The 26,392-nt window shown below is 42.0% G+C and overlaps 1 protein-coding gene across 5 annotated transcripts; it reads right to left on the reverse strand.

Annotated features, from left to right (window-relative positions):
- Positions 1-24,651, reverse strand: CENPU (centromere protein U). 5 transcript variants are annotated; one of them, XM_084626135.1, is made up of 15 exons: positions 23,944-24,151; positions 19,880-20,014; positions 19,710-19,791; positions 17,830-17,872; positions 15,825-15,978; positions 14,947-15,070; positions 13,797-13,893; positions 12,617-12,748; positions 8,974-9,046; positions 7,857-7,977; positions 6,534-6,612; positions 5,453-5,500; positions 2,208-2,269; positions 1,033-1,189; positions 1-343 (listed from the first exon to the last, which is right to left on the reverse strand). In XM_084626135.1, exons 3-15 carry the CDS (start codon positions 19,754-19,756, stop codon positions 206-208), a joined length of 1,275 nt encoding a protein of 424 aa, XP_084482261.1. In that variant the 5' UTR covers positions 19,757-19,791; positions 19,880-20,014; positions 23,944-24,151; the 3' UTR covers positions 1-205. The 5 variants fall into 5 exon arrangements, with proteins under 5 accessions (XP_084482261.1, XP_084482262.1, XP_084482263.1 ...); XM_084626136.1 differs by lacking the exon at positions 19,880-20,014 and adding an exon at positions 23,015-23,065; XM_084626137.1 differs by lacking the exons at positions 19,880-20,014; positions 23,944-24,151 and adding an exon at positions 24,531-24,651.
- Positions 24,652-26,392: the final 1,741 nt, after the last annotated feature.

A 26,392-nucleotide genomic window follows, 5' to 3' on the forward strand; every position in this document is an offset into this window, starting at 1 on the left:
TTTAAACACATTGCTTTGTTTTATTAAATGCTTATGGGAGTATTTAAATAATATATCAAAAGTTAGAGTGCAAACACAAACTACTAAAATCTACATGAGTAGCAATATCATAACCATGTATACTTAGCTTGCTTCTTGTTTAGGTATATGAATACACTTAACTGATGCTAACTATGCTTAGTTGCAAATAGAAGGCATAAAGTATTTAAAATTTCTCTGGCTGCTCCTTTTTCTGCAAATTCAGAACCTCTTGTAATCTTGTGTTGATATTTTGAAAATGACTTTCAGCTCTTAAAATTCGTTGGGATTCCACCAGAAGAGCAGGAATGCTGGAAGTTCCATACTGTTGGAGGGAAAAAATTACAAGGCATTAACCCTTTGAAAACAATGTCCAAATACTCCATTTGTCTCTCATACTTGACATATTTGAAAGAGTGGATTATAATTTGATGTCACTCTCTTCAAATGTTCTATTCTGCATGTTTAAGTCAAGTTAAAGTTTGGCTATACTAAGCATAAGCAGATAATATGCCCTAAAGTGGATGACTTCCTTAGACTGGGAGGTCAGCAGTGCCCTAGAAGAGAGGAGACTGTATTCCAGGCCATGAGCACAATTCCTGTACAGGTTTCCTACGCTACTTAAACTACATATTTGAGAAGCTCACTGTCAGTGCTGTGCTGCTGAACAGACGTTTGAGCATTAAAGAGGGTTACAAAATTCACTGTGAAGTTGGAAAGTTAGCAAACACTACCATCTTGTATTTAGGGAAGCTCCTGGGCACCAGGGTTTGACCTATATCTATATTAAATAAGAAAATTAATTTACTTTCTCACTGAACTTTTTAAAAATAGTATGCTACATGTGTGTCCTGGATACAATAACACTGAAGTTTTTGCCATGCTGTACAAGGTCTTGACAGACATCAACATGATGATATTGCTGTCTGCCCTGAATCACCATTTAGTTTCTTCTCCTAAAGAGACAAAACTTGAATTAGCTAGTGCAACATCATAGAATCAATATGTACTTACGACTACTTTTTCTTGTGGGTTGTCTTCTCTGTAATTTAAATACTGTTGCTGCACCTCCTTTAAATCAGTTAGGAACTGGGTTGCATTCCTGATAGAAGATTCTGTCTCTTGTAGCTCAGCATATTCTCTTTGTAGTTGCTTCAGTTGTGGTCCAGTCCTTAAAAAAAAAAATAAAAAAAAATCAATACTTAAGGATTGTGTTGTGAATTTTCTTCTTTCAGGAGTTACTTTGAATGTACTGTTTCTATTGAACATGACTTAATGGGGTCATAAAAGTGTAAAGTACAGACAGCCTGGTATTTTTCTCAATGAGGGTAACTAATTGGATAGGAATATGGCCCTTTAAAGTGGGCATACTGTTTGAGTTTTTATCTAATAAGGACCCAGATCTTTAATCTTGTCAATAATACAATAATTCTTCTGATAGGAATCCAGCGATCACATTTATGATCAAGGGGATTCTAGGAGATGGCTTTTGCCAAGGAGTACAATTTAAAATAGACTCACGCATAACATTTAAGGTTAAAATACAGCCAACAATATACCCCCTCTATTTTGAGAGATATCCTATAGTAATGGAATATGGCAGTAGGCATTCTGTGACTCCACCATACCAGATGCTGCATGTACTATCTTGGGAAATATCCCACCCCTGTAGGGGCAGTTAAAATCAGAATGTATTGCATGTGTTCAAGGCTGAATTCTATTAAGGGAATCAGGAAGTTTACCCAGCAAGATTGAAGTGAGCTATATTGGGGGTGGGAACAACACCCCACACTGTTTCACGCTCAGTATTTGTTAATTTTAAGTATTCTCACCTCCAGTCATGCAGCTGGTGTATTTCTTACAGAATGTGTAGCCCAACTGGCAGACATTATCCCAAGAATTTAGAGTAGCTGGAGACAGATTGTGAAAATGACTATTAGGCAGTTCCACAACTCCTATGGAGTGGTTAATTTTAGCTTTTGCAAAAAGGAAGGAATACACATGTTCAGCTGATGCAGGCCATAAATGTTTCATCTGCTATTTACACAAAACTGTCAGTTAACAACAAAAGCAAGGGTTACCTTAGATTTTCTGGACAGTAACAGGACTCCTCAATTTCCACTGATAAGCTATTATTGTATGCTTTCAATCAATATAATCACTATACATTTCAGCAAATGGAAACTTACCGAATTAGTTCTCCTCTAACTTCCAGCAAACGCCTTCTTTTTTTATTGATGTCTGTGATCACCTATTATATAATTAAGTGAAATAGCAGTCTTTCAAGACTAAGACAGTTAAATGACAAGGTAGATATCTTCCCTACCCCCAATTCTGCATTCTGAATTGACAATGCTCTGGGGGTTCTAGACATGGAAAATCTTGAGATACCAAGTCTTACAATTCATGACAATGTAATCTATGGAAGTGCTATTTTAGGTATTTTTTCAAAAGGGTCTCTAAAATTTGTTAGCATTTTCCTTCTCTCTCCATAACTTGTACTATTGAACTAACTGTAGTAAGGGATCCTTGTTCATCCAGGTAAGTAAATCTCAACATTTAAAAAAAACGTCAAGCATTTCAAAAGTAACTTTTCAGTAACATTTGGCATAAGACGCTGGTGTAGAAATTTGTTTTTTATTAATACTTATTCGGGAGGATCTCTAACTCAGGAGTTGCAAAGCCAATCATAACACAGGCACCCCACATTCTCATCTACAAAATCTTTAGGTCACAGTAGATTACATTTTTTTTTTTACATGTAAGAATAGCATGAGGTTGTTTGTGTAGTACTTTAGAATTCTTCAGAATGAAAGGTGCTCTGTACATTTAAGATTTTTCTATATTCTTTAATTCAAACACTTAAAAGTACACCCTAATTCTGCAAGTTGCTCTGCACAGATAGCACTCTGCACAGAACAGCTTGTAGCCTTGGAGCCTAAGTTTTGGATGACTTCATAGAAAAGTTCTGTCTTTATAAAGTCAAGTTCTAAATCAGAAGTTTAAATGCGAGAGCTTGCATACGTGTGACTTAGACTAAAAACATGTTTTTAAAATAGTGATTGTCAAGCCATCAAATCATTAAATGTAATTTTACCAGGAATCCCTTCCTGTTTTCCCCTCTCAAATCTCCTTCTCCAAGAAATACTGAATTTACATTCAAAGACCAGGAGGAAGACCTAGAAAAAGGGGGGTTGAGACACTGACTGAGGACACACAGAAGGTTGCCATCAGTGTCAGGAAGATGAACTTTACAAAAACGATGGGAGACAAAAAACATCAGCCGTTGACTCCACTTGATGGGAGACCACAAAGGCAAAGACAATGATTCAAATATACTAGAATTGCTGGGTGAAGCGGATCTGCTGTTTTCAGGGCTGGACAAAAATATGCTTGTGAATTAGACGTGGACAAAGTTTTTTGACAAATAGTTTATTCAACAACAAGTGCCATTTTGATCAACCCAAAACTATTTGTGAATTTGGTGTGAATTCATCAAATAGTTTCTGCCCAGAAGATTTTTCGGAACTTAAATGCCAAGAGAGGAAGGCCCCCCTTATAAACTTTGGCCCAGTGGTTAGAGCACTCACTCAGGACATGGGAGACCCAGGATCAATTTCACCCTCTGTCTGATGGGGGATATTTGAAATTAGGTCTCCCACATTAAGAAAAATGCCCATTCCACTGGCCAATGGGATATTCTAGGACAGGTCTCTCCTACTGAAATTGTTCCACTTTGTATAAATAATTAAATAGCCACAGGAACTGGAATGTGAGTCTCCCATCTCCTAAATGAGTGCCCTAAACCACAAGCAACAAAGTAATGATGCTCAGATCTCAGTGTTTCAGGAGTCAAATTAGCGATCAACATTACCCAAAAGAGCCACAGTAGTGTGAATTCATTATTTCAGGTTTCAGAGTAACAGCCGTGTTAGTCTGTATTTGAAAAAAGAAAAGGAGTACTTGTGGCACCTTAGAGACTAACCAATTTATTTGAGCATGAGCTTTCGTGAGCTACAGCTAGCTCACAAAAGCTCATGCTCAAATAAATTGGTCAGTCTCTAAGGTGCCACAAGTACTCCTTTTCTTTTTTCATTATTTCATTTACTATAATACTATATATTCCTATTTAAACAGTACAACAGGGGAAATATATATTATTCTCATGGCAAAATGATTGACCAAGTAGTATTTTATCAACTACAATTGGTTATAAAATAGTAAAAGCATTCTGATTGGTTAATAATTAAAATCAGAGTGTATAATATCAGGAGACACATTAAAGCAGCTCGAGTCTCAGTCTGAGTATCACAGCTATAAAATCATTCTCACTCTGTCCCAATAACTATTCATTAGTGCTTACACCTTCATATAAACGAAGCACAAGGCAAAACAGAGTGCCATAATTAAGGCTACATTTTAGTCACAGGTATTTTTAGAAAAACTCATGGACAGGTTCTGGCCAATAGGAGCTGCAAAGCCAGCACTCTGGGTGGAGGCAATGCACAGAGCTGCCTGGCCATGCCTCTGCCTAGCAGCTAAGCAAGAGGGATGTGTCTGCTTCCTGCAAACCCCCCAGGTAAGCACCACCCAGAGTCCATCTCACCCCATCCGCGGCTCCTGCCCCCTCCCACATCCAAATTCTGCTGCTCCTGGGGGGGTCAGGGCTTAGACTGCCCCAGCAGCAGCCAGTGCACTTGAGCTGCCCCTGCGCTAGGTGCACCGGCAGCTGCAGAAGTTGTGACCTCTGTGACAAACTCACAGCCTTAACTATAATCAGAGTACTCATTGCTTATTTTTTTTTCATTTAGTTGTAGTCACAGCATGCATCAGTATCAAATCAATGGCAGCCCCACTACAGTCATATGGTGCTCATTAAAATAAACTGAATGGAGTTTAAGCAGACATTTTGACTTTCCTTTTAAATGATACTCTGACACCATTGCTCTGAAATAAAGACGGAATAGTGTGTGTCAATTTGTTTACTGAAGGTATTTTTAAAGTGTTGAATTATTGAGACACTTCCACACAGGCAAACATTACTATTTATCTTTCAGTAACACCATACCAAAGACTGTTAGCAGAGATCAGAATCTGGCGTTTAGCATATTTTACGACTTCTAGTAATTCTTGGTTTATACAGTTTGCTCACTGGTTACTGAACTAGCACAACTGTTTAACAGTCTTGCAAGTCTGGCAATAAGCAGTTTCAAACTGGATTTTTGTTCTGTCTGATTTTAGAAGTATATTGCAAACAGTGTTATTCCCAGATAAAATGTGTTTCACAAACTTTTCCTAGGTATATTTGTATTCTAATAAATTTTAAAAGCAAACATCCAAGTTTGGTTTTGCAGTTGAACATTGGCTCTATACATTTCTATCTCTATAGTGTTTAAACAGAACATAGCATCATTTAAAGAGATCATTACTCTACCTTAGCATTTTTTCTTTTCAAATCCTTCAGTTCCTGGACTTCTGTTATCTACAGGTAAAGGAAAACATTGTGTATTGACAGCAAACCCTATCTGATAGTTTCTTCCCCACCCTTGTATCCTTTTTCTCTCTATAAATCACTGCTATAAGACTTACTTTTGAAACACTTTGGTTTAAATAAATTAGTCACTGGTAATTCTGTTTGGCATGTCCTTTCCCCAGCCCAGAACAAGGACTGTTATAAAATGCTACTCTCTCCACCACCAGGAGACAAGGCTGACATTCTCTCCTATCTAAAAATTCCAGGTTCTTTACCATCTTGTTATAGAAACGCGTGAAGTTTTGTTGTTTAAACTTGTTCATGTTAATAAATCACGTGAATGTTCAACTATAATTTTAATATTAATTGTGGCATTGGTGATAAGTAAAGACCAACATTCTCAATTTATTTCACTATATTATATATTTTAAATCATTCTCTACAGTCAGTTAGTAGGTCTGAAAAATGATATTGAGGAAGTCTATTCTCCATGCACTGTACGTCAGAGGCCCCTTAAAATTAGTTTTTGGTTTTTTTTAAAGCCCTGAAAATGGTCTTCTTGCAGGCACCAAGAAAGGTATTTCATAAATACAAGGCTTCTGAGGCAGATATACAAGACATACTGCTTGTATCTTGGCAGACTTTTAGCTCTATAAGTCCCAACCTTTCGACTTGCATCCACTTTACAGAACTCCTTGCTCATTGGTAACTGCACAAGAGAAGGTCCTTGTCTCCCAAAAGTTGACAATCTAATCCAATCCTTTAATTTACTGCCTGTGAGCAAACTGCTGTGCCCAGATGGAACCCCAGTGGAGTTCTTGCAAAGGTGCAGTAGTCTGTCCATGTGCAGCAAGTTGGAGTAATGGTGCTTAAAAGTTTTATGTCTTCATTCATTCATAACTCACAAGGTGTGGATTAATTTTAAAATGCCCTGAGGTGCATCAGTAAAAGACTATGTAAAAAGTAGTAGATGTACAAGCATTCTGACTAAATTTTACAACTATCTCTACACCAATGTTTTTATATTTACTACTATACTTACAGTATTAGTGAGTTGGTCCTTGAAGCCAGAATAGAAGCCCGCAATAGCTTCCCTGCAAATCCTAGACTCCACCCTTTGTCTGGAAGTTGGGGAGGAAGAGGGTAAAATAAAACCACAGTTGGGTTAGTATAGGAAAAAGGTATCTGTGCTTATCTGAGTATTTCCTTTCTTCAGGTAGCAAGATCTACAGATACTAACATTGGACTTTGAGTATAGCAGGCAGAGACAGACCTGTCAGTTACTGGCAACAGCCTAACTCTTCCCCTTGAAGAGTTTACCAGTTGTGATGACTTCTGCAGCCAAGAATTTTAGTCCACTCAGCTTTCCCCTCGCCCCCTTTTCTTATGATTAGCATATGCCTACTGCAGAGCTAAAGAAATAAAACATTAGGTTGGGTTTTAAATCAAAAGGTTGGGTTTTTTTGGTTCTTCCCAAGTTCACCTGGGATTGGTTAGCTCTTTGGACATTGCTACTTGAAGAAAGGAAAGTTTCCTATTCTTCAGCGAGGCAAGGTCCACAGAAATTAACACTGGGATTTTAAGAGTAATGAGACTTTCTGGGCATCAGGAGGCAATGCCAATAATAAACTACATATAGGGCTTCCCTTCTGCACTTTTTCTAACTTGCCTAGTGAAATGGTGCATCATGAAGGACTCTTCTTTTTAAGGGCAAATCCACCCAAGCTTGCAAGTCTAATATCTAGAATTTAACTAACTTGTGGAACCACTACTAGTGTTTTTTCAAAAGTGCTAGGGATTAAGAAGTTATACAGTTATTAATTAAACTACAGGATAGTATTTTATATTGAATAAACTCTTCAATTCTGATTAAGAGACCTAAACAGCAGATTGAGAACATAAAAACCCTGATAAGGCAAAAATTGCATATTAAGTGAGCCTCAAAGCTGAATGCTTCAATGGAAATCTAACAAACAGAGCCCATGAAACCTGCTTAACAAATGTAGGATATTTCCAGCCTCTCCTAGGTCTTGATAGATAAATGTGCATCTTCAAGCAGATACTGAGATATTTCGTGTTCAGAAATAGCTCCCCAATCACAATAGCTATCCATAATGGCAATATTATTTATATTTGGGCTACACTAAATCTCTGAGGCCAACCTACCTAGGATCACATCTTAAAGAAACTGCCATTTGTATCACAGAAACCTATAGGCAGTCATCGAATATATCCCCCAATAATCTATTAGGATTGCCCCTACATTGTATTGCATTACCTAGTGCTCCAAGCTTTCTGGTTTCAAGCAAACTAAATATTTTGTGTCAATTTGGAGTTCTCAGTTCAAGGAAAGCAAGATATTTACTTGTAGTCTGCAGTTGTCTTCTCAAACTCAGCCAGAACAACATCCAATTCTGTAATATCTTGGGAAAATCTTTTCAGCCCTTTTGGGCACCAAATCTGTATAGAACATGGGCTATTATCAGCTGAAACACAATAAATGGCTAGTTAAAATAAATATGAAAATTAAAATTTTTGTTTTAAAAGAATTAAATGCTACACAAACTAACTTGTGTATTAATCTTTTAACAAATGAGAATTTTCTAAAATGGGAATTATTTCACTTGTCTAAGATATATGCCAGGTATTTTGTAAATAGGTAAATTGATTATGCAATTTTTAAATTAAAACAATGTGTGAAAAAGTAACATAAATCTTAAGGTGGGTTGAGCATAAATAACTAAGGTACATTGGTGACTTAAAAATAAATTTTACTTTTACATGAAACATTCTGAATGTCACCAACTCTGCTCAGTAGTGAAATACAAAATTCTGAAATATACAAGGTGTGATGCACATATTTTACTTTGCAAGAAAGTCTGCATTATTACACTCAAGACATTTTATATAAAGCTTAAAGTTTATAGTTTTTCTGAAACATACACAGTGTTGCTGTACGAAGGGTATATAGACACTTATTTGGGATAAACCACTCCCGGCCACTATGAGTAATACAGCCCTCCCAAACCCATGCTGATGAAGTCTTTATGTCATACCATGTATATATTGCATTTGTTAAGGGGAAACTACTTTATGAATGTTTTAGAGGGTTCTTAAGAACTGAACTGGGAACATATTTTATTTATCTCCATATATAAAGCTAAATGCATAACTCCAACCGGGCAGGATCCAGAGGAAGTCAGAAAAACATTTAAAAACCATCAAATAGTTTGTCTATACCTAAAATGGTCACAATCTTGAAACCCAGTATCTCATGATGTTACAGTGCTAGTGAGTGAGTGCTGAGTCCAACTATACAAGAATCTCCTATTCCAATTATATAAGGCTCCCATTTCTAGCGTAACTGGGCTGCAAAATACCAGATATCAAAACTATTTTTAGGAAAACTCATTAATGGCTAATGAGGAAAAGTTAAAGGAAGTTTAAAATTATGAAGAGATAAAGTATCAAATTCCTTTTACCAGAAGGATGTAATGCAGTCTTTTGCAAAAACTTCTTTGGTTTCACATGGGATTTAGCACCGTTCTTGGGCTTCTACAATAGAAAATGCAGCAGATTAACTTTCAAGAACAATTACGTTCAACTATTTTAAACCCATAATTATAATTAACTATTTCTTATGATAGCACTTGGTAGTAACACTAGTGTAGAACAACCACTGGCATTTTAACAACTGCGTAGTCTAGATCTCTGTGCAGAGTTTTGACAACATTGATAATGCTGCCAATGAACAAGAGATGCCAGACTGCATTAGCATTCCCACTGTTGATATCACTGGTAAAGTTACATCAGTGGGAATATTTTGAAGAGAAATGCTGTTGGCAATATTATTGGGAGACCTTATTGAAGTTAACGTATTTTTTGGGTCCACTGTATTAAATGAATGGTTTATTTATTATTGTGGTCCAGGAGTGTATGTAACATCTTGAGGAGTCAAGATGTGGCACCTGGGGGTTCAGAGGACTATACTGAACAAAGCATCAGATAAGAAGAGACTTTCAGAACAAAAAGTGTTAAGTGGTTTTCCTGGGGATTCTCTAGGGCAGTGGTTTTCAAAACGTGGGTCACGACCCAGAATTGGGTGGCGGAATGTAAGGCACTGGGTCTCGCCAGCTCTGGTCAGCACCTGCGACCGGGCTGTTAAAAGTCCTGTTGGCAGTGCTACCTGGCTAAGGCAGGCTAGTCCCTACCAGGTCCTACACCACTCTGTGCCCTGGAAGCAGCCAGCAGCAGGTCCAGCTCCTAGGTGGGGGGGGGGCCATGGGGCTCCACTTGCTGCCCCCATCCCGAGCACCAGCTCCGCACTCCCATTGGTTGGTTACCAGTCAATGGGAGTTGCAGGGGTGGGGCAGTGCCTGTGTGCGAGAGCCATGTGGAGCCGGACTTGCTGCTGGCCGCTTCCAGGACAGGCAAGAAGCCTGCTTCTGCATCCCAACTGTGCCGCTGACCGGGACCCACCTAAAGTAAGCCCGCACCACAATCCCTTGCCCTGACCCCCATTCCCAAACTCGGAGTCTCCTCTTACACCCCAAACCCCTCACCCCTGGCCCCAGCCCAGAGTCTGCACCCTCAGCCAAGAGCCGTGACCCCCCAGTCCAGGGCCCCCTCCCACACTCTGAACCCCTCATTCCCAGCCCCACCCCGCAGTCCTCACCCCAACCTTAAGCCCTTCCACACCCCAAATCCCTCTGCCCCAGCTCCATTAGGTCATGGACATTAGTGTTCTTCAACTGGGTCGCCGGAAAAAAAGTTTGATAACCACTGCTCTAGGGACATCTGGTTATGCAAAAACCCAGCCTTTTGAAGCTGGGTCCTGAGGAGTGGGCCATTGTCTGCTGATCACCTGTTGCATGAGACCAAGATCAAAGGCCCAATTGAAGGCCCACCTATTCATGGTGGTTCTGGTTCTGAATCTGAGACAGTTACGAACTTGTAGCCACAGGGATGACCCACTTGTGGATTTTGAAAGACTAATACCAACTGAGCCTAAGGTTGGAGTTGGGGTGACCTCTGGTAAGCTTTTCAGCATGTGTGTAGGTTCTTTTATGGTTTTTAATGTTTTTTCTGTAATGCTTTCCCCTTGAGAATAAATGTACTTCTTATAAAGAATTGTGCGGTAACTTATGACTGCAAGCAATACACTGGGCATAACCTCTGGAGAGAAAGCAAAGCGCAGACACTGGCCATTTAAGCAGTTTGGCTTGCTGGGGATATCACAGTGTAGGCAAGGAACTGTGACATCTGGAAAAACCTCAGTCAGGAGGGAGAGAGGTGTGGATCTCTGCCCAAGAGAGGGGACAGCTGAGAAGCCAGAAGCTTAGCACTGAGGCCTTGAGGGATCACAGGTGCAGTTGCCTTGAACTATGGGTATGTCTACACTATGAAATTAGGTCGAATTTATAGAAAATTTTTTAGAAATCTGTTTTATATATTTGAGTGTGTGTGTCCCCACAGAAAATGCTCTAAGTGCATTAAGTGCATTAACTCGGTGGAGTGCTTCCACAGTACTGAGGCTAGCGTCGATTTCCGGAGTGTTGCACTGTGGGTAGCTATCCCACAGTTCCTGCAGTCTCCGCTGCCCATTGGAATTCTAGGTTGAGATCCCAATGCCTGATGGGGCTAAAACATTGTAGCGGGTGGTTCTGGGTACATATCGTCAGGCCCCTGTTCCCTCCCTCCCTCCGTGAAAGCAAGGGCAGACAATCGTTTCGTGCCTTTTTTCCTGAGTTACCTGTGCAGATGCCATACCACGGCAAGCATGGAGCCCGCTCAGGTAACCGTCACCCTATGTCTCCTGGGTGCTGGCAGACGCGGTACTGCATTGCTACACAGCAGCAGCAGCCCATTGCCTTGTGGCAGCAGACGGTGCAATAGGACTGGTAGCCATCGTCGTCATGTCCGAGGTGCTCCTGGTCGCCTCTGTGAGGTCGATCAGGAGCGCCTGGGCAGACATGGGCGCAGGGACTAAATTTGGAGTGACTTGATCAGGTCATTCTCTTTAGTCCTGCAGTCAGTCCTATTGAACCATCTTATGGTGAGCAGGCAGTTATACGGATTGCTAGCAGTCCTATTGCATCATCTTCTGCCGGCCAGGCAAGAGATGAGGATGGCTAGCAGTCCTATTTTACCATCTTCTGCCGAGCAGCCATGAGATGTGGATGGCATGCAGTCCTTCTGCACCATCTGCTGCCAGCCAAAGATGTAAAAGATAGATGGAGTGGATCAAAACAAGAAATAGACCAGATTTCTTTTGTACTCATTTGCAAACACCCCTAGCCCCCCCGTCTAGGGGACTCATTCCTCTAGGTCACACTGCAGTCACTCACAGAGAAGGTGCAGCGAGGTAAATCTAGCCATGTATCAATCAGAGGCCAGACTAACCTCCTTGTTCCAATAAGAACAATAACTTAGGTGCACCATTTCTTATTGGAACCCTCCGTGAAGTTCTGCCTGAAATACTCCTTGATGTAAAGCCACCCCCTTTGTTGATTTTAACCCCTGTAAGCCAACCCTGTAAGCCGTGTCATCAGTCGCCCCTCCCTGCGTCAGAGCAATGGCAAACAATCGTGCATCTGAGTTGAGAGTGCTGTCCAGAGCAGTCACAATGGAGCACTCTGGGATAGCTCCCGGAGGCCAATACCGTTGAATTGTGTCCACAGGACCCCAAATTCGACCCGGCAAGGCCGATTTAAGCGCTAATCCACTTGTCAGGGGTGGAGTAATGAAATCAATTTTAAGAGCCTTTTAAGTCGAAATAAAGGGCTTCATCGTGTGGACGGGTGCAGGTTTACATCGATTTAACGCTGCTAAATTCGACCTAAAGTCCTAGTGTAGACCAGGGCTTTGACAGGTATCACACATGAAGCACAAGGTGAGAGTATTTTGAAGAGAAATACTAGAGTAGACAAGACCTCTGTGTTCAGTCTTACTTCTGTCCTACCCCCTCACATCCAAAACTATTATTCTTTCCTGAATACAAACATTCCCCCCACTTTTTAACAGATGAGAGGCATCATTATGTGCTTTAGTGCTTAATTCTAAGGAGAAACAAGATTTTAGAGGTATTTTTGATAGATTTGGGGAATCTGTAGTTGGGACGTTTACCTTTTGTGCATTCAACTTCTTCACTAAATCTGTAACCTTATTTGATATGCTGCTTTCTGAAGAGCTATTCCTCAGTGCTAATGCAGATGGTAACTTCGATTTCTCCACACTGGACTTGGAGTTTCCTAATATCTATATAAAGAATAATTTAAAGTAAATCTTCAGATTTTTAAAAATGCAAAAGAAAAAAAGGCATGAACAGTAACAGTCTGAAACATCTCAACTCTACTGCTTTAAAACTATAGAAAGAACTTTTAAAGAAAGTTTGAGATGTCATGAGCAATCAAAACTACTACCGTATCCGGTGATGGTTCAAAATTACATTTGAAGGTCTTAAAAAAAGTTATTCACACTAATGTTAACTTTTAGTGTTCAGAAGTATGTAGTTTTGACTCTCTTTTCCGGCAGGCCAGCAATAACTACACAGTAGGGCTCCACACAGGAAGTTCTCGGAATGAAAGACACCAGGATTGTGTGAGCATAGTGAATTTAACACACCAGTCAGGTCAATATGTAAGACTTGTATGGTGCACTACTGCATAGCTTCTCACATTAAAAACTGACTGGCAGAAATCTGCCACTTTAATAAAGAGCTTCCACACTGACAGAAGATAAGATTAGAAAATGTGACAAGAGAACTTCTATCAAGAGACTAAGTGTGGTAGAAATGCAATGAGTAAGCGCTTTGAAGGAAAGCTACTCACAAGCATTTCAAGTTGTTTAGCACCAATATACATTTTAAAAAATAGTTTTAGTAATTAACTCAAACTTCTTCTCTCACAAGTCTGCTGTAAATTTAATACTGGATAAGTAGTAAAGAATTATTCCTTATCTATATTTCTTTAAGAATGACAATATATTTCATAAGTAAACAGACTATCTTTTCGTTAAGGAAAAAACCTGCTGCACATCAAGTAAGGAAGACATGGACTAATGGGCTGGTAGAATCCAGAAACTCCTGAGTTCTAATCCTTGCTCTGACACTTCATCGGTGTCCTTGGGCATTACACTTAATACTTGCCCATCTCACAGGAGTGTTCTGAAGATTAATTATCCATGATGCTCTTCAGATTAAAATTCCTATACAAGTACTAGGGAGTGTCAAACCCCTTCCTCTGTCTAATCTGAATATGGCATAGAATATGTTCTAAATAAAAGTTATTGATATATTCTTACAAACCTTGTTCTGTACCTTACTCTCCTTCAGGGATTCATCTTCAGAATCCTCTGTCTCTGATTTGTTATCTTCAGTCATTTTCAAGCTACAGTGATTTTTTCTAGAATAAAGATGAGCAATAAGAACTTTCCTGACACATAATTTTAAAAAAAAAAAAAATCTGTATCCATGTGTAACCCATTACATGCTAACCAATGGGTTGTACATTTGTCCTCAACATGCTTTATTTAAACAACAAAACCAAGGGTTCATTGGTGACCTAATGGAGGTGGTTCTGTACGACCTTGCAGGAATCCCAGGTTTAATTTCTTCTCAGTTTTCAATTCCCAGGTCATCAGCTTCAAGAAGTGCTGCAACAGCCACATATCCCTCAACAGCAACCCCCACTGTCAGTTTAAGAAATAGAGTTAAAAGGCTCTGAAAGAGTTCAGCCTGGTGCTGAGCAGCCATAAAGATGGAGGGGCTGGGGGAAAATGATTGTCAGGAGTTCAACAGGGATGCAAAAGGTTCCCTGAAAGATCAAACCCACTATTTTTTTGGTCTTGATAAGTTCACTCAAGCAAGCATTACTTCATATTTATATCAAATCTGTTTTAACAAAGCAGAAGTGTATACACAAAAATTGTTTTACAATAATTTGAAATGAAGAGGAATTTTCTCAGGTCAAAGAAACTATATCAGAATCAAAGCAAATTAGATTCCCTTTCAATTGTTTATTCTAATATTTTCTTTGCCCTTTTTGCTGAATAGTAGTCATTTGCAAATAGAAGTTTCACTAATGGATCACAAATTTTTTTAAAAGCCTTTCACTTCCTCCAGCACAATCCTGACACCCACATTACAGTAAGAAAGTCTTAACATACACAGATGCATTATGCCAACCATGTACTGCTTATAATTTACAAGCCAGAATTCCTTTTCCTCCGACCTAGTGACTGATTTGGGCTTTGGCTTCTTACCTGGACAGTTTTAAGCAGGGTCATTTTAAAAGACAGCAATTGAGATACAATGAAGACATTTTTCACCATTTAAAGTCTTGCTTGAAATAATGGGATGATCCAGAGATCATACCAACCTACAAAGGCAAGCTTAAGTTTTCCAAACATTGTCTAATAGTTTTCCAGGACTGGAAAATATTTTATTTTCACTGTACCTTGTTTCTGCATTTTTCCCTTGTGGAGATGAATCAGATGAATGACTAGCTGACATGTCGTGTTCCTCTTCCTGCAATTCCACATTCCCACCAGCGTCTACAGCAGTGCTGTGTAAAGGGTGATCTATATATAACAGAAAAAAAAACCATGGAAGTTTGCAACTTTGTCTGCTTAGGCAAAGCAGTTGACTGCACTAGCATCGTTTTGCTAGATTTCATATAATTGGGCATTGTTATGATTTTTATGTCTACTATGTGTCTTTTTCAAATTAAGCCGTATTTAAAAATACACTAATTTTTTTTGAGAAGAAGAAACTTGGGGCGAGCAAGGGGTATCTATCAATGGGCCCCATATGAAGCATGAAAAGTGGTTTTAATATTTCACCAGAAAATAATGTATATATGGTTGAGAATGAGATCTTTCCTTTTAAGGATATTTGAAAGTGACAGGACAATGCCTCTTCTCCTTGCAAATGTTTAAAAATATCTCCACATATATTCTTAGGATTGCAGAACAGTTTCATTTCACAGTTCTCACCACCTACAGCACAAGAATGGAGGAAGATGACAAACACCCAAGAACCATGAAAACACTGTTGTTTTATATAACACAAGAGATGTTCTACTATGTACTTCCAGGGTTACTATCTGGAATTTACCAAACTTAAACTTTTATATAGCACCTTTCACTGTGATATATAAGCACTACTCAAAATTAAAGAGTGCAAAAGCCCAAAACAAAGAGGTAATTTTCCCTTTTCATTCCCATAGGCAAGGAGTGACACTGAGGCTTTTGTTTATGGTTTTTAAAATAACATATGTGCAAGATAACTTATAAAAATAATGTATTAAACAATTTTAAAAAGTTAAATACTAACCAAATGAATCATCGGGCTCCTCAACTTGCCCAGTCTCAGTTATCTTCAATATCCTTGAGACATCTGGTTCCTCACATGGAAGTAATTTACTGCGAGGATGGGACTTGGTTTTGTATTCCTGGGTGGGTATTAAAGCAATGTCTTCTACATCCAACTTTCCAGTGTTAAACAAATTCAATATAATGACAACAAATTTAAAATAGTATTTAGAATTCAAATTTAAAATAGAATCCATGACATTGAGCTATGGTGCAAAACATTTGAAAGGTGACATGCATGCATTTTCTTCTTTACACTTATTTTTTGTGAGAAAATGTAGGTAAAGTGAAGTGATACATATTACTATTTTGTATTATGCTATAACATTAGTTTTAGTTGTACATTATAAAACTTGTAAAAGTGTTACTTTAGACACATAAAAGATCAGCACATTCTAAGAACTAGTCTCTTTTAAAAAATCTGCCTTTTTTTTCCCCCTTCCTTCAGACAAGGAGGGGGGGGACATTTTCAGCCACCCCCCTTGTTATTCATATTACTATTGTGTGCTCTAGTCATGGATTTCCAAATGCCGCAAAACTTGCACGTTAAAAAATTAAATAATTTTAATTTGCTGACAGTTCCAAACAACAAATGTAAGTAGATCATTCAGCACAAGTTGCTCTATATTAGGAGAACAGAGGAAAAGGCATGTTTAAAAGTCACTTGTAGGCTGAATTTGGAGGCCCAACCAGCCTGCCAGTTTTATGTTTGTAACTCCCATTGATTTCAGTGAGAGTTGTGCAAGTGCAAATGAAGATCAGGGAATGAAGGGACAATCAATCACCTGCATTTCTATTCTGTAAGCATAATATAGTTAAACTATATTCCCCAAGTTAAACTTTAAGGTTTTCATTATGGCAATGAAAATAAATGCATTAAATATTCCTGTTTTGGATGGTCTCTATTTTTATCATGAGACACTTATCAAATCTTTGCCAGGATTTGAAAACTAGCATCACATTTTCAAGCAAACTGTCCACTTTACCACAAGGCACATCACTCTCACAAAAGCTGCAAAGCCGTGAGATTACAAAACGCGGTTCCCAGAGGATGAAAGCTCATCCATACATCCAGACCCCTATGCCCACATAGAAGGGTTAGCTTTCAGGATCTAGACCCAGGTGGGCAAACTTTTTGGCCAGAGGGCCACATCTGGAAATAGAAATTGTATGGTGGGCCATGAATGCCCACAAAATCAGGGTTCGGGTGTGGGGGAGGGGGGAGGGCTCTGGTTGGGGGTGCAGGCTCCAGGGTGAGGCCAGAAATGAGGAGTTATAGGTGCAGGGAGGGGGGTCCAGGCTGGAAGCACTGACTTGAGGAGTTTGGGATGTAGGAGGGTGCTCTGGGCTGGGACAGAGGGGTTTGGAGGGCAGATCAGGGCTGGGACAGGGGGTTCAGGTGCAGGAAGGGGTACAGGCTCCAGCTAGGGGTGCAGGTTCTGGGGTGGGGCTGCGGTGCAAGAGGGTGCTCCGGGCTGGGATCAACAGGTTCGGAGGGTGGGAGGGGGCTCTGGGCTGGGGCAGGGTTTTGGGGTGAGGCTCACGAGTGCAGGCTCTGGGAGGCACTTACCTCAAGCGGCTCCTGGAAGCAGCAGCGTGTCCCTTCTCCGGCTCCTACACGGAGGCGCGGCCAGGCACCTCTGCACGATGTCCCGTCCACAGGCACTGCCCCTGAAGCTCCCATTGGGGCGCCAGAGGGGGCCATTGGAGCACATAGGAGCCGGATGGGGGCCATGCTGCTGCTTCCAGGAGCCACAAGGAGCGGCCCCTGACCCTGCTAGAGCACCAGAGTGGGGCAAGCCCCAGAACCCACTCCTCAGCGGGAGTTTGAGGGCCGGCTTAAAAACAGCTGCAGGCCAGATCCGGCCCGCAGGCTGTAGTTTGCCCACCCCTGATCTAGACCTTCAACAGCATGGCACATTTATACCTTATTCTTTTTAATTTACTGCAAAATTAAGGTAACTTACATCCAGTTTATTTCTTTCCAATTTTTTCTTTGAGGTCTTCTCACTATTAAATATGTATAAAAGAAATTAAATGTACAGTTGAATATACTGAAGTTATTTAAAAATAACTCCACTATAAACCTACTCTCTTCTTCTCTTCATTCCTGTATCAGAATCAGGGCTACATTACATTATTACATTACCTGTGTCTAGCTTCTTATCAGTAGCAGAGCTTAACCCAAATGACAAAGGAAATGCTCAAATATAAATTTAATATTATATATTTACTTTTCACTCCTCAACAGACTTCTATTTAGGCAATACTTAATAAGAGGAGGGGCATGAATGACATAAACCCAAGCGTTACTGTTTCTCCAAAGGGTAAACAGTTTACAGAGGGCCTTTGTCAGGAAGGAGTTAACTGCTCTTTTCCTGGTTCAACTAGTCTGGCCAGTTATTAGTGGGGATTAGAGCCATATCTCTCCTCCTATTCCCTACCCACATCCTACAGAAAAAAAGCAAGTGAGAGAGTAACCCTGCTTACTTCTACCTGACCAAACCGAAGGCCCAGGTAGCCTGCATAGTGTTGAGTGTCTCATCCAAATCACAATTTAGCCCAAAATTAAGCAACTGGATATTTTGCATTAAATTTAGGATCACTTCTACTACCCCCCGAAAAGAAAACTCTACTGCTGTTACAGATGATGATTAAATAGCGTTTCAGAGTGAATTTCATACATGAAAGGGAAAAAACAAGCTAGCGCTTTTTTGTTAAAACAAATTAAATTTGAACACAAGCCATAATAATCAAAAATATCTTAATACACTATGCTAATTCAGAACTCCTGAACAGTCAACCCTTATAAGACTATTCATAGTTGGCATGTCACTGAAAATTATTATCTGTGGATTTGTAATAGAATTTTCAATTTGACTGATGACCTGAATGTCGTGCTAATTGGGGCACTTGTAATATACCTCTTTCCTACAAATGGTCCATTACCTCCACTAGTTAATGACAATATTGTTTGAGCAGGGTTTTCTGTTAGTTTGTTTCCTAAGATGAGCGCACTTAATATCTGCCAGGCAATTTCAATTTTAAAAATTAGCTAGTTTAAGAGAAATATGTTGTCTGAAAAAGTTCCGTTTCGTGCTTAAAAATTAATGTACAAAACCTATATTTTCACACTACTGTATATACATATACACACAGCATTTAATAGTTTCTCCATTTGCAAAAGAGAACTGTTAACACACAGTGTTAAAATATTTACATTAATAAATGCTTTCAGTTGCAAATCATTAACATAACATATAGTCTTCAAATTTATACTTAAGTAAAATTGCTGAAAGTCTTTTTTTATTTGTCTTCCAAAGTTTGAATTCAGAGTAGTGTGTTTTATCTAAAACCTGGTGATAGCACGGATATCTGTGAGAGGTAGTAATTAAGTTGTCAACTACTGAAAAAGCAACAAAGGTCAAGATTTTTTAAAATGGGTACTAAAGTTAGGTTCTGATCCTACATTTCACTGTAGGAGAGCCCCACAGAAGTCAGTAAGGCTATGCATGCATACAGCAGTTCACCCAAGCACAGCCTATTGCAAGACAGGGATCTTAATACCTTATTTATGCCCTGACTCAGCAACTGAATGTACGTGGGCTGCCCCATGCCTATAACGAAAAAGCCACTGGATCAGGCCATAAGGCTCCGAAATAAATTGCCTGATTTTCAAAAGTGCTGAGCACTTAGCAGCACCAATTGACTTTAGGCACCCATAAAAAAAAAAACAATCTTAGCCTCAGTGGTCTCAGTTTAGGTGTAGGCAGGTGAAGTGTTTCAGTTCACTTTAAAGACATTGGAGTTCATTGGTAAAGGAAAATTCACAGCATTATTTACTTACAGAGCAGGCATGTGGCTTTTACTATGCATCTTCCTTTTCTTATCCATGTCACTTACAGAAGTTTTGTATTCAAATGCCTTTTCTGAAATGACATGTTAGTCTCCATTTAATGTGGGACCTGTCCTTCACAAAAAGAGTACATGGAATGCAATGTGTGTCTATAAAGTTACCTGTACATCAATACCAGCACACCACAGAATCAAGGTGGGGCCCAGGGGAGTGAGGGGAGGTGTGGGGGGAGCTCATCCAAGCTGCTGCTGCAGGGGCCAGGATGGCAGGGCGATTTTGCCACAGACAGCTAGTACCTCAAATTTAGCCAGGCAAGAAAACAGTTAGTCCCCTCTCCCCCCTCCCTTCTCCTCCGCTCCCCAGCCCTTTCCCCATCACTCAACCCCCTTCTATTCTGGTCTCAGTGCATATTGGGAGATTGGTTTCTCACATAGTTAGTTGCAATGGGAGATTAGCAAGGTCCTGTTGTGAACATATCTGACACACATACCAGCCCTGCCTCCAACACCCAGCAGCCAACCGCTTCCACCCCCATATATAGTCCTTGACATAAACAGCCCCTTTGAAAGCATCAGCCAAAGGAAATAGTCACTTTCAATGTGTAAGGATTCTGTGCAGAGAAGGCTGACATTCCTGTCTGGAATAAAGCAGATATCACGTGCCTGCAAGAGACACTCGCAGGGGGGTCAGGAAGGGATTTCCCGCCCCCCCGCCCATATTCTGGGTGTGGGAGTTTGGATCTCCTTCCTCTGAAGCATCTCACTTAATCATGTCCCTGCCACTGAGGGGGCTTCGGGCATTGGTATGCTTTAGTCCTTCCTGTGGGCTGTAATACCTCATTTCAGTTGTTGTGTTTCATGGAGGTGGCACTGATGGTCTGTAATATACAGGCCATCAGACTAAATGATCCTGAGGTCCCTTCTGGCTTAAACTCACATCTTTGACAGGGAAAGACAATAGCACTAAACATTCCTGTCATGCGCATTGCTGCAAAGGTTGAAAGCAGCCCCTGGTAACACAGTACTTGTATGTGACAAAAGACTGGTAAAAAACACTGCTGTGAAACACCATGGTATAAGAGAACTTAAGGATGAATTCAACCAAATAGCAGTAGTTTCTGTTTACAAGCCACCAAGTGAACAGCTGGTATGGTCTACTGACTTTCTCCTGCCAGAAAAAAAACAAGCTTTGTCACAGGTGAATTCAACAGTCACAACACAATCTGGGGATACTCCAGCAATGATAACAATGTGGAAAAAGTTAAGAAGTGGAAGTCAACAAACAACCTGACCTTGCTCTATGACTTCAAGGCTAAATGTGCCTTCCAAAACAAATGATGGAACAAGGAATACAATCCCAGCCTACCCTTTATCACCTCTGAAAATACATGCTACTTCAGAAAGGAGGTCATGGCAGCAATCCCATGATCACAACACAGACCACATATAACATTTATGCAGGAAAACATAGTACCTGCTGAAATTCAATATCAGAAAGTCTGACTGGAGAAACTTTACCTCCAAATTGGATAGATCCATCTATATTATTACTCCAACACAAAAGCACTACAGAGAATGTGTCTCTCTAATGTGGAAGACTGCCCAAAAACACATCCCCAAGGTATGTCAGACATTATATGTACCTGGTCTTTCAGAACAAACATTCAAACAATATAAAAGATATTTAGGACTATTTGACCCAGATCAGTGAACTACTGGGCTCAGAAAAAAAAGAGAAAGAAGCAGTGCAACAGCTGGAGCAAACTGATTGAAACAACAAACGTGTGTCATAACAACAAAAAAACCATAGGCCATCATTTGTTAGCTGAACCCTAGGGGACAACAATCAAAGTGGATTACCGAAGTCTCTCTCAACCAGCTGGCACAACAACTCATCCTAAATGGTAAACCAGCCCAAAAAGCAAAGCATACAATGAAACAAGTCAAGCAGGTACTTTGTTTGCTCCTCAGGATCAGAAAAATCCGCAATGAGCAGTCTAACATCACGGAGTGGACAACAGTCTCAAAAACTCTGAAGTGTTGAAAGGCAGCTGGACATCTCATGAACTGTTACTACACTTTTGGACAAGAGTACAGAAGTGGCTACTTGATGTCTTTAATTCTTGAATGGAGACAACGCAGATACACAGGCTGTGGAGATAAGCTAAAGTGGTTGTGCTACTCAAACAACATGAAGACCCTAATTGCAAAGAGCTACGAACAACTATCCCTACTCTGCTCAGCTTACAAGCTATATGAGCACATAACTCGTGGAATAGCGCCAATAGCAGAAGGGCAACTGCCTGATGACAAAGCTGATTTCCATCCAGGACGTCAATACTGTGGTCAAGTTGCAAACTTACCCCAATAAACCCAAGATGGCTTTGAAACCCACAAAATTACAGAGACCATGTTTGTTCATCTGTCGGTAGCTTAAGACAGTGGTCTCCAAACTTTTTGGCTTATGCACCCCCAGGGCGAAGACCAGAAGACCTGCTGCAGACGCGCTGCCGACAGAAGAAGACCAGAAGAAGGGGGAAGAAAAAAAAAAAAAAAGTGGCCAGAGCTGAGTTGCCAAAGCAAAAAAAAAAAAAAAAAAAAAAAACGCCGGAGCAGCCAAAGCCGCAATATTGGGACAAATGGCATCCCAACCATGCATCAGTCGGGACACAGGACAAAGAACTAAAAATCGGGACAGTCGTCTGGTCACCCTAGGAACACCAGCCGTGGACGTGCAGAGCTGCTGCTGAAGAACAAAAACGGCAGAGTGCCATCTGGTGGCGCTCCTGCTGCCGCACACCCCCGGGATCATTTCGTGCACCCCAGTTTGGAGACCACTGGCTTAAGACACTGAACATGGGAAGAATTTTGAGAAATAGCAAGATGGTCCAGGTCGTCTCTTCCCTGCTTGAGAATCAGCATTCTTTGTCAAGATGGATAGTCAGAAACATCAGTGGAGTAGTCAACGGAATGGACTGCCCCAAGGTTCAGTATGGTCACCCTTGCTTTTTTAATGTCTTCACAAATGACCAACCAGAATTCCTTGATTTGCAGAGATTCATTTATGCAGATAGTCCTTGCATTGCTGCTACCCAATCAGAAAGATCTGAGGACACTGAATGCATTCTAACTGGTTCCCTGAGTGTACCTGGAGAAGACCATCATACATGGCTCCTGAATGCCAACCCGAGTAAGACATAAGTAAGTGCCTTCCAGCTGAAACACCATCGGTCTAAGTAAAAACTCCAGATAATGTAGGATACTACAATCCTTGAGCATTATAAACATCCGGTGTACCTTGGGGTCACATTAGACCAAATGCTGACATTCAAAGAGCACATAAGGAAGCTGAAAAACAAAAGTGAATTCCATTAATTATGTACTCCAGAAACCGGACAACATAATATGGGAAACTAACTTCAATGACTCCAAGCAACCAATCTCACCCTGTGTTTCTCAACTGCGGAGTACTGTGCCCCCGTATGCTCACATTTGAGCCATGCAAACAAAACTAACAGCAAACTTAATCAATCAGTAGGTTCATCACAGATTCCTTGAAACTGACTTCCCACCTGTCCCTATGCCACTTCACAGGGACTACACTACCATTAGGCAGGATTCCCTCAGTAGAAAGAAACAAAAAACAGGTGCATGATCCAAGACATACGTGGACACAGTCCACCATCCAATACGTGTAAGTCCAAAAAGAGCTTTGCCTCTGAAAGTCCCTCACCCTAAAAAAACACTTTGGAAGGCTACAGACCAACAACAAGGCAGGACAGCCGATGATCCTGGAGAACCTGGGTTCCTTCGGAACAACTCCCCCAGGGAGGCACCGACCTCGGACACAAACACTGGCGTGAGAGCGGGGGTGGCAAAGGCTGGCTGCAACGTGGAAGTGGAAGCTGAGGGTAGACCCCAAATGCGAATGGCAAGAGCCTGGGCAAACACTTGCATCCGCCTGATGTAGCCAAATATGTGACAGGCCAGGGCCTGGCTGGGGTTTTGGAACAAGAAGCTGGGATAACGACCCAGACATAACCTCATCTGCCCCTCCCCCCCCCCAGCCGCCTCCAGCGCCCAACTCCCCACCCCCTCAACCACCACCACCATTGCTCTGGCCCCCTCCAAGGAGCCAGCCCCACCCCGGCACCCCCACTACCCTCCCAGCCCCCTCGAGACCAGGCGGTTAGTGGGGGGGGAGAGGGGGAGGGCAAATGACCAACCGAGGAGTAGAACGGCCTCCCCTAGCCCCTGTCCGCGCTCTGTAGGTGGGCAGCGGCGGGAGTAGCGCGGCGGCGCCCGCGCCCGGGCTCGGCTCAGCAGGCGCGCCGGGGGGCGGGACGCGCGCGCTTAGTAACTGACGCTGCGGCACCCGCTCCCGGCCCAGAGAGCATCTTCCCGCGGCAATTCTAACCGCCCTGGGCGGGGGTGACGCACTCCCCGCACTGGCGCTGCTCACCGCCCCGCAGAGGAGGACCCGTTAACCCCTACAGAGCCCCCGCAGGCTAGAACGTCCAGTAGTAGCCGTTCGAGTGAAATGCCCCCCTCCCTCCGCAGCGTAAATGGTCTGATCCGCACGGGGGCGCGCCAGGAACTAGCGCCCTCCTGGAACAGAAGGGGGAAGCGCCGCTCTTGCCGGCGCGTGGGCCAGAGGCGCGGGCACGAGCCGCTCACGGTCTGTGGTGGCTGGCTCCAGGCACCCGCTGGAGGGACGGCCCCGGAGCCGGGCCGCTTGTCTCCAGGCCCCTCAGCTACCCCGTTGCCCTGAGGCCGGCGCTAGAGCACGCGTGACCGGCTCCGTTGGACTGACCAGTCAGTGCTGCCCCGCCGAGCCGGGGCTGGGCACTGGCGCCTGCCACCGGCCTGGCAGCTGAGCTCCTTTTGAAGCAATACTGAGCCCAGCCCAGCGGTGGGAGCTGCTGATCAGTGCCGGGCTGGGCCCCACCTGCCAGCCGAGAAACCCTGCTCCCCTCCCCCACGGTGGAGCGCTGTATGCTCCCCTCCTCCAAGGCGTAGGGCTTGTGCGGGGGGAGGAGAGATGCTGGAGCGAAATTTATTTGAGCATAAGTTGTCCTGAGCTACAGCTCACTTCATCAGATGCATCCAATGAAGTAAGCTATAGCTCACAAAAGGTTATGCTCAGATAAATTTGTTCGTCTCTAAGGTGCCACAAGGACTCCTTTTCTTTTCACTGGGATTAAGACTTCCCAGTCAATTCGAACAATATTAGACTACTGCCTGTACCTAGTGTAGCAAAATACACCAGGGTGCCTTTTTCAAAAGGACAAGGTGTAAACAAAAAAATAGGGGGAAGCAACTTCATCTCCATTCTGCCATAATTCAAGCTTAGTCTTGAATAAGTAAGTGAAGATCTATACAAATCTTGCAGCCACATGATAGAGCTGGGGTGGGCAACCTATGGGAGGGGTGCCAAAGGCAGCAGAGGAGCTGATTGTCAGTAACATGGAGCCCAGGTCCTGGCGGCTCTGCATTTTAATTTAATTTTAAATGAAGCTTCTTAAACATTTTTTTAAAAAAAACTTTATTTACTTTACAGACAACAATAGTTTAGTAATATATTATAGCCTTACAGAAAGACTTTCTAAAAATGTACTACTGGCTCACAAAACCTTAAATTAGAGTGAATAGATGAAGACTCGGTACACCACTTCTGAAAGGTTACTGATGCCTGTGATAGACGCTGAATGCTTCCATTTTAACAGATTTTTCAGAATGTGTGCTTCAGCCAGTAAAAGGACTTAGAATCATAGAATAGCAGGGTTGGAAGGGACCTCAGGAGGTCATCTAGTTCAACCCCCTGCTCAAGCAGAACCAATCCCCAACTAAATCATCCCAGCCAGGGCTTTGTCAAGCCTGACCTTAGGAACTTCTAGAGAAGAAGATTCCACCACCTCCGTAGGTGAGGCATTTCAATGTTCCACCACCCTCCTAGGAAAAAAGTTTTTCCTAATATCCAACCTAAACCTCCCCCACTGCAACTTGAGACCATTACTCCTCATTCTATCATCTACCACCACTGAACAGTCTAGATCCATCATTTTCAGAACCCCCCTTCAGGTAGTTGAAAGCAGCTATCAAATCCCCCCTCATTCTTCTTTTCTGCAGACTAAACAATCCCAGTTCCCTCAGCCTCTCCTCATAAGTCATGTGGTCCAGTCCCCTAATCATTTTTCTTGCCCTCCGCTGGACTCTTTCCAATTTTTCCACATCCTTCTTGTAGTGTGGGGCCCAAAACTGGACATAGTACTCCAGATGAGGCCTCAATGTCGAATAGAGGGGAACGATCACGTCCCTCGATGTGCTGGCAATGCCCCTACTTATACATCCCAAAATGCCATTGGCCTTCTTGGCAACAGCCCACTGTTGACTCATATCGAGCTTCTCGTCCACTGTAACCCCTAGGTCCTTTTCTGCAGAACAGCTGCCTAGCCATTCGGTCCTTAGTCTGTAGCATTGCACGGGATTCTTCCGTCCTAAGTGCAGGACTCTGTACTTGTCCTTGTTGAACCTCATCAGATTTCTTTTGGCCCAATCCTCTAATTTGCTTCGTGCTTCCTCCCCGTATCCCACATCCCCACTTCACCGAGGGAAGGAGAGCAAAGCCCTGAGGTAACCTAGTTTAAAGCCCTCCTTACTAGGTTAGCCAGCCTG

The sequence above is a fragment of the Lepidochelys olivacea genome (genome assembly GCF_965140295.1).
Source record: "Lepidochelys olivacea isolate rLepOli2 genome assembly, chromosome: 4".
In the NCBI taxonomy this organism is placed as follows: domain Eukaryota; kingdom Metazoa; phylum Chordata; order Testudines; family Cheloniidae; genus Lepidochelys; species Lepidochelys olivacea.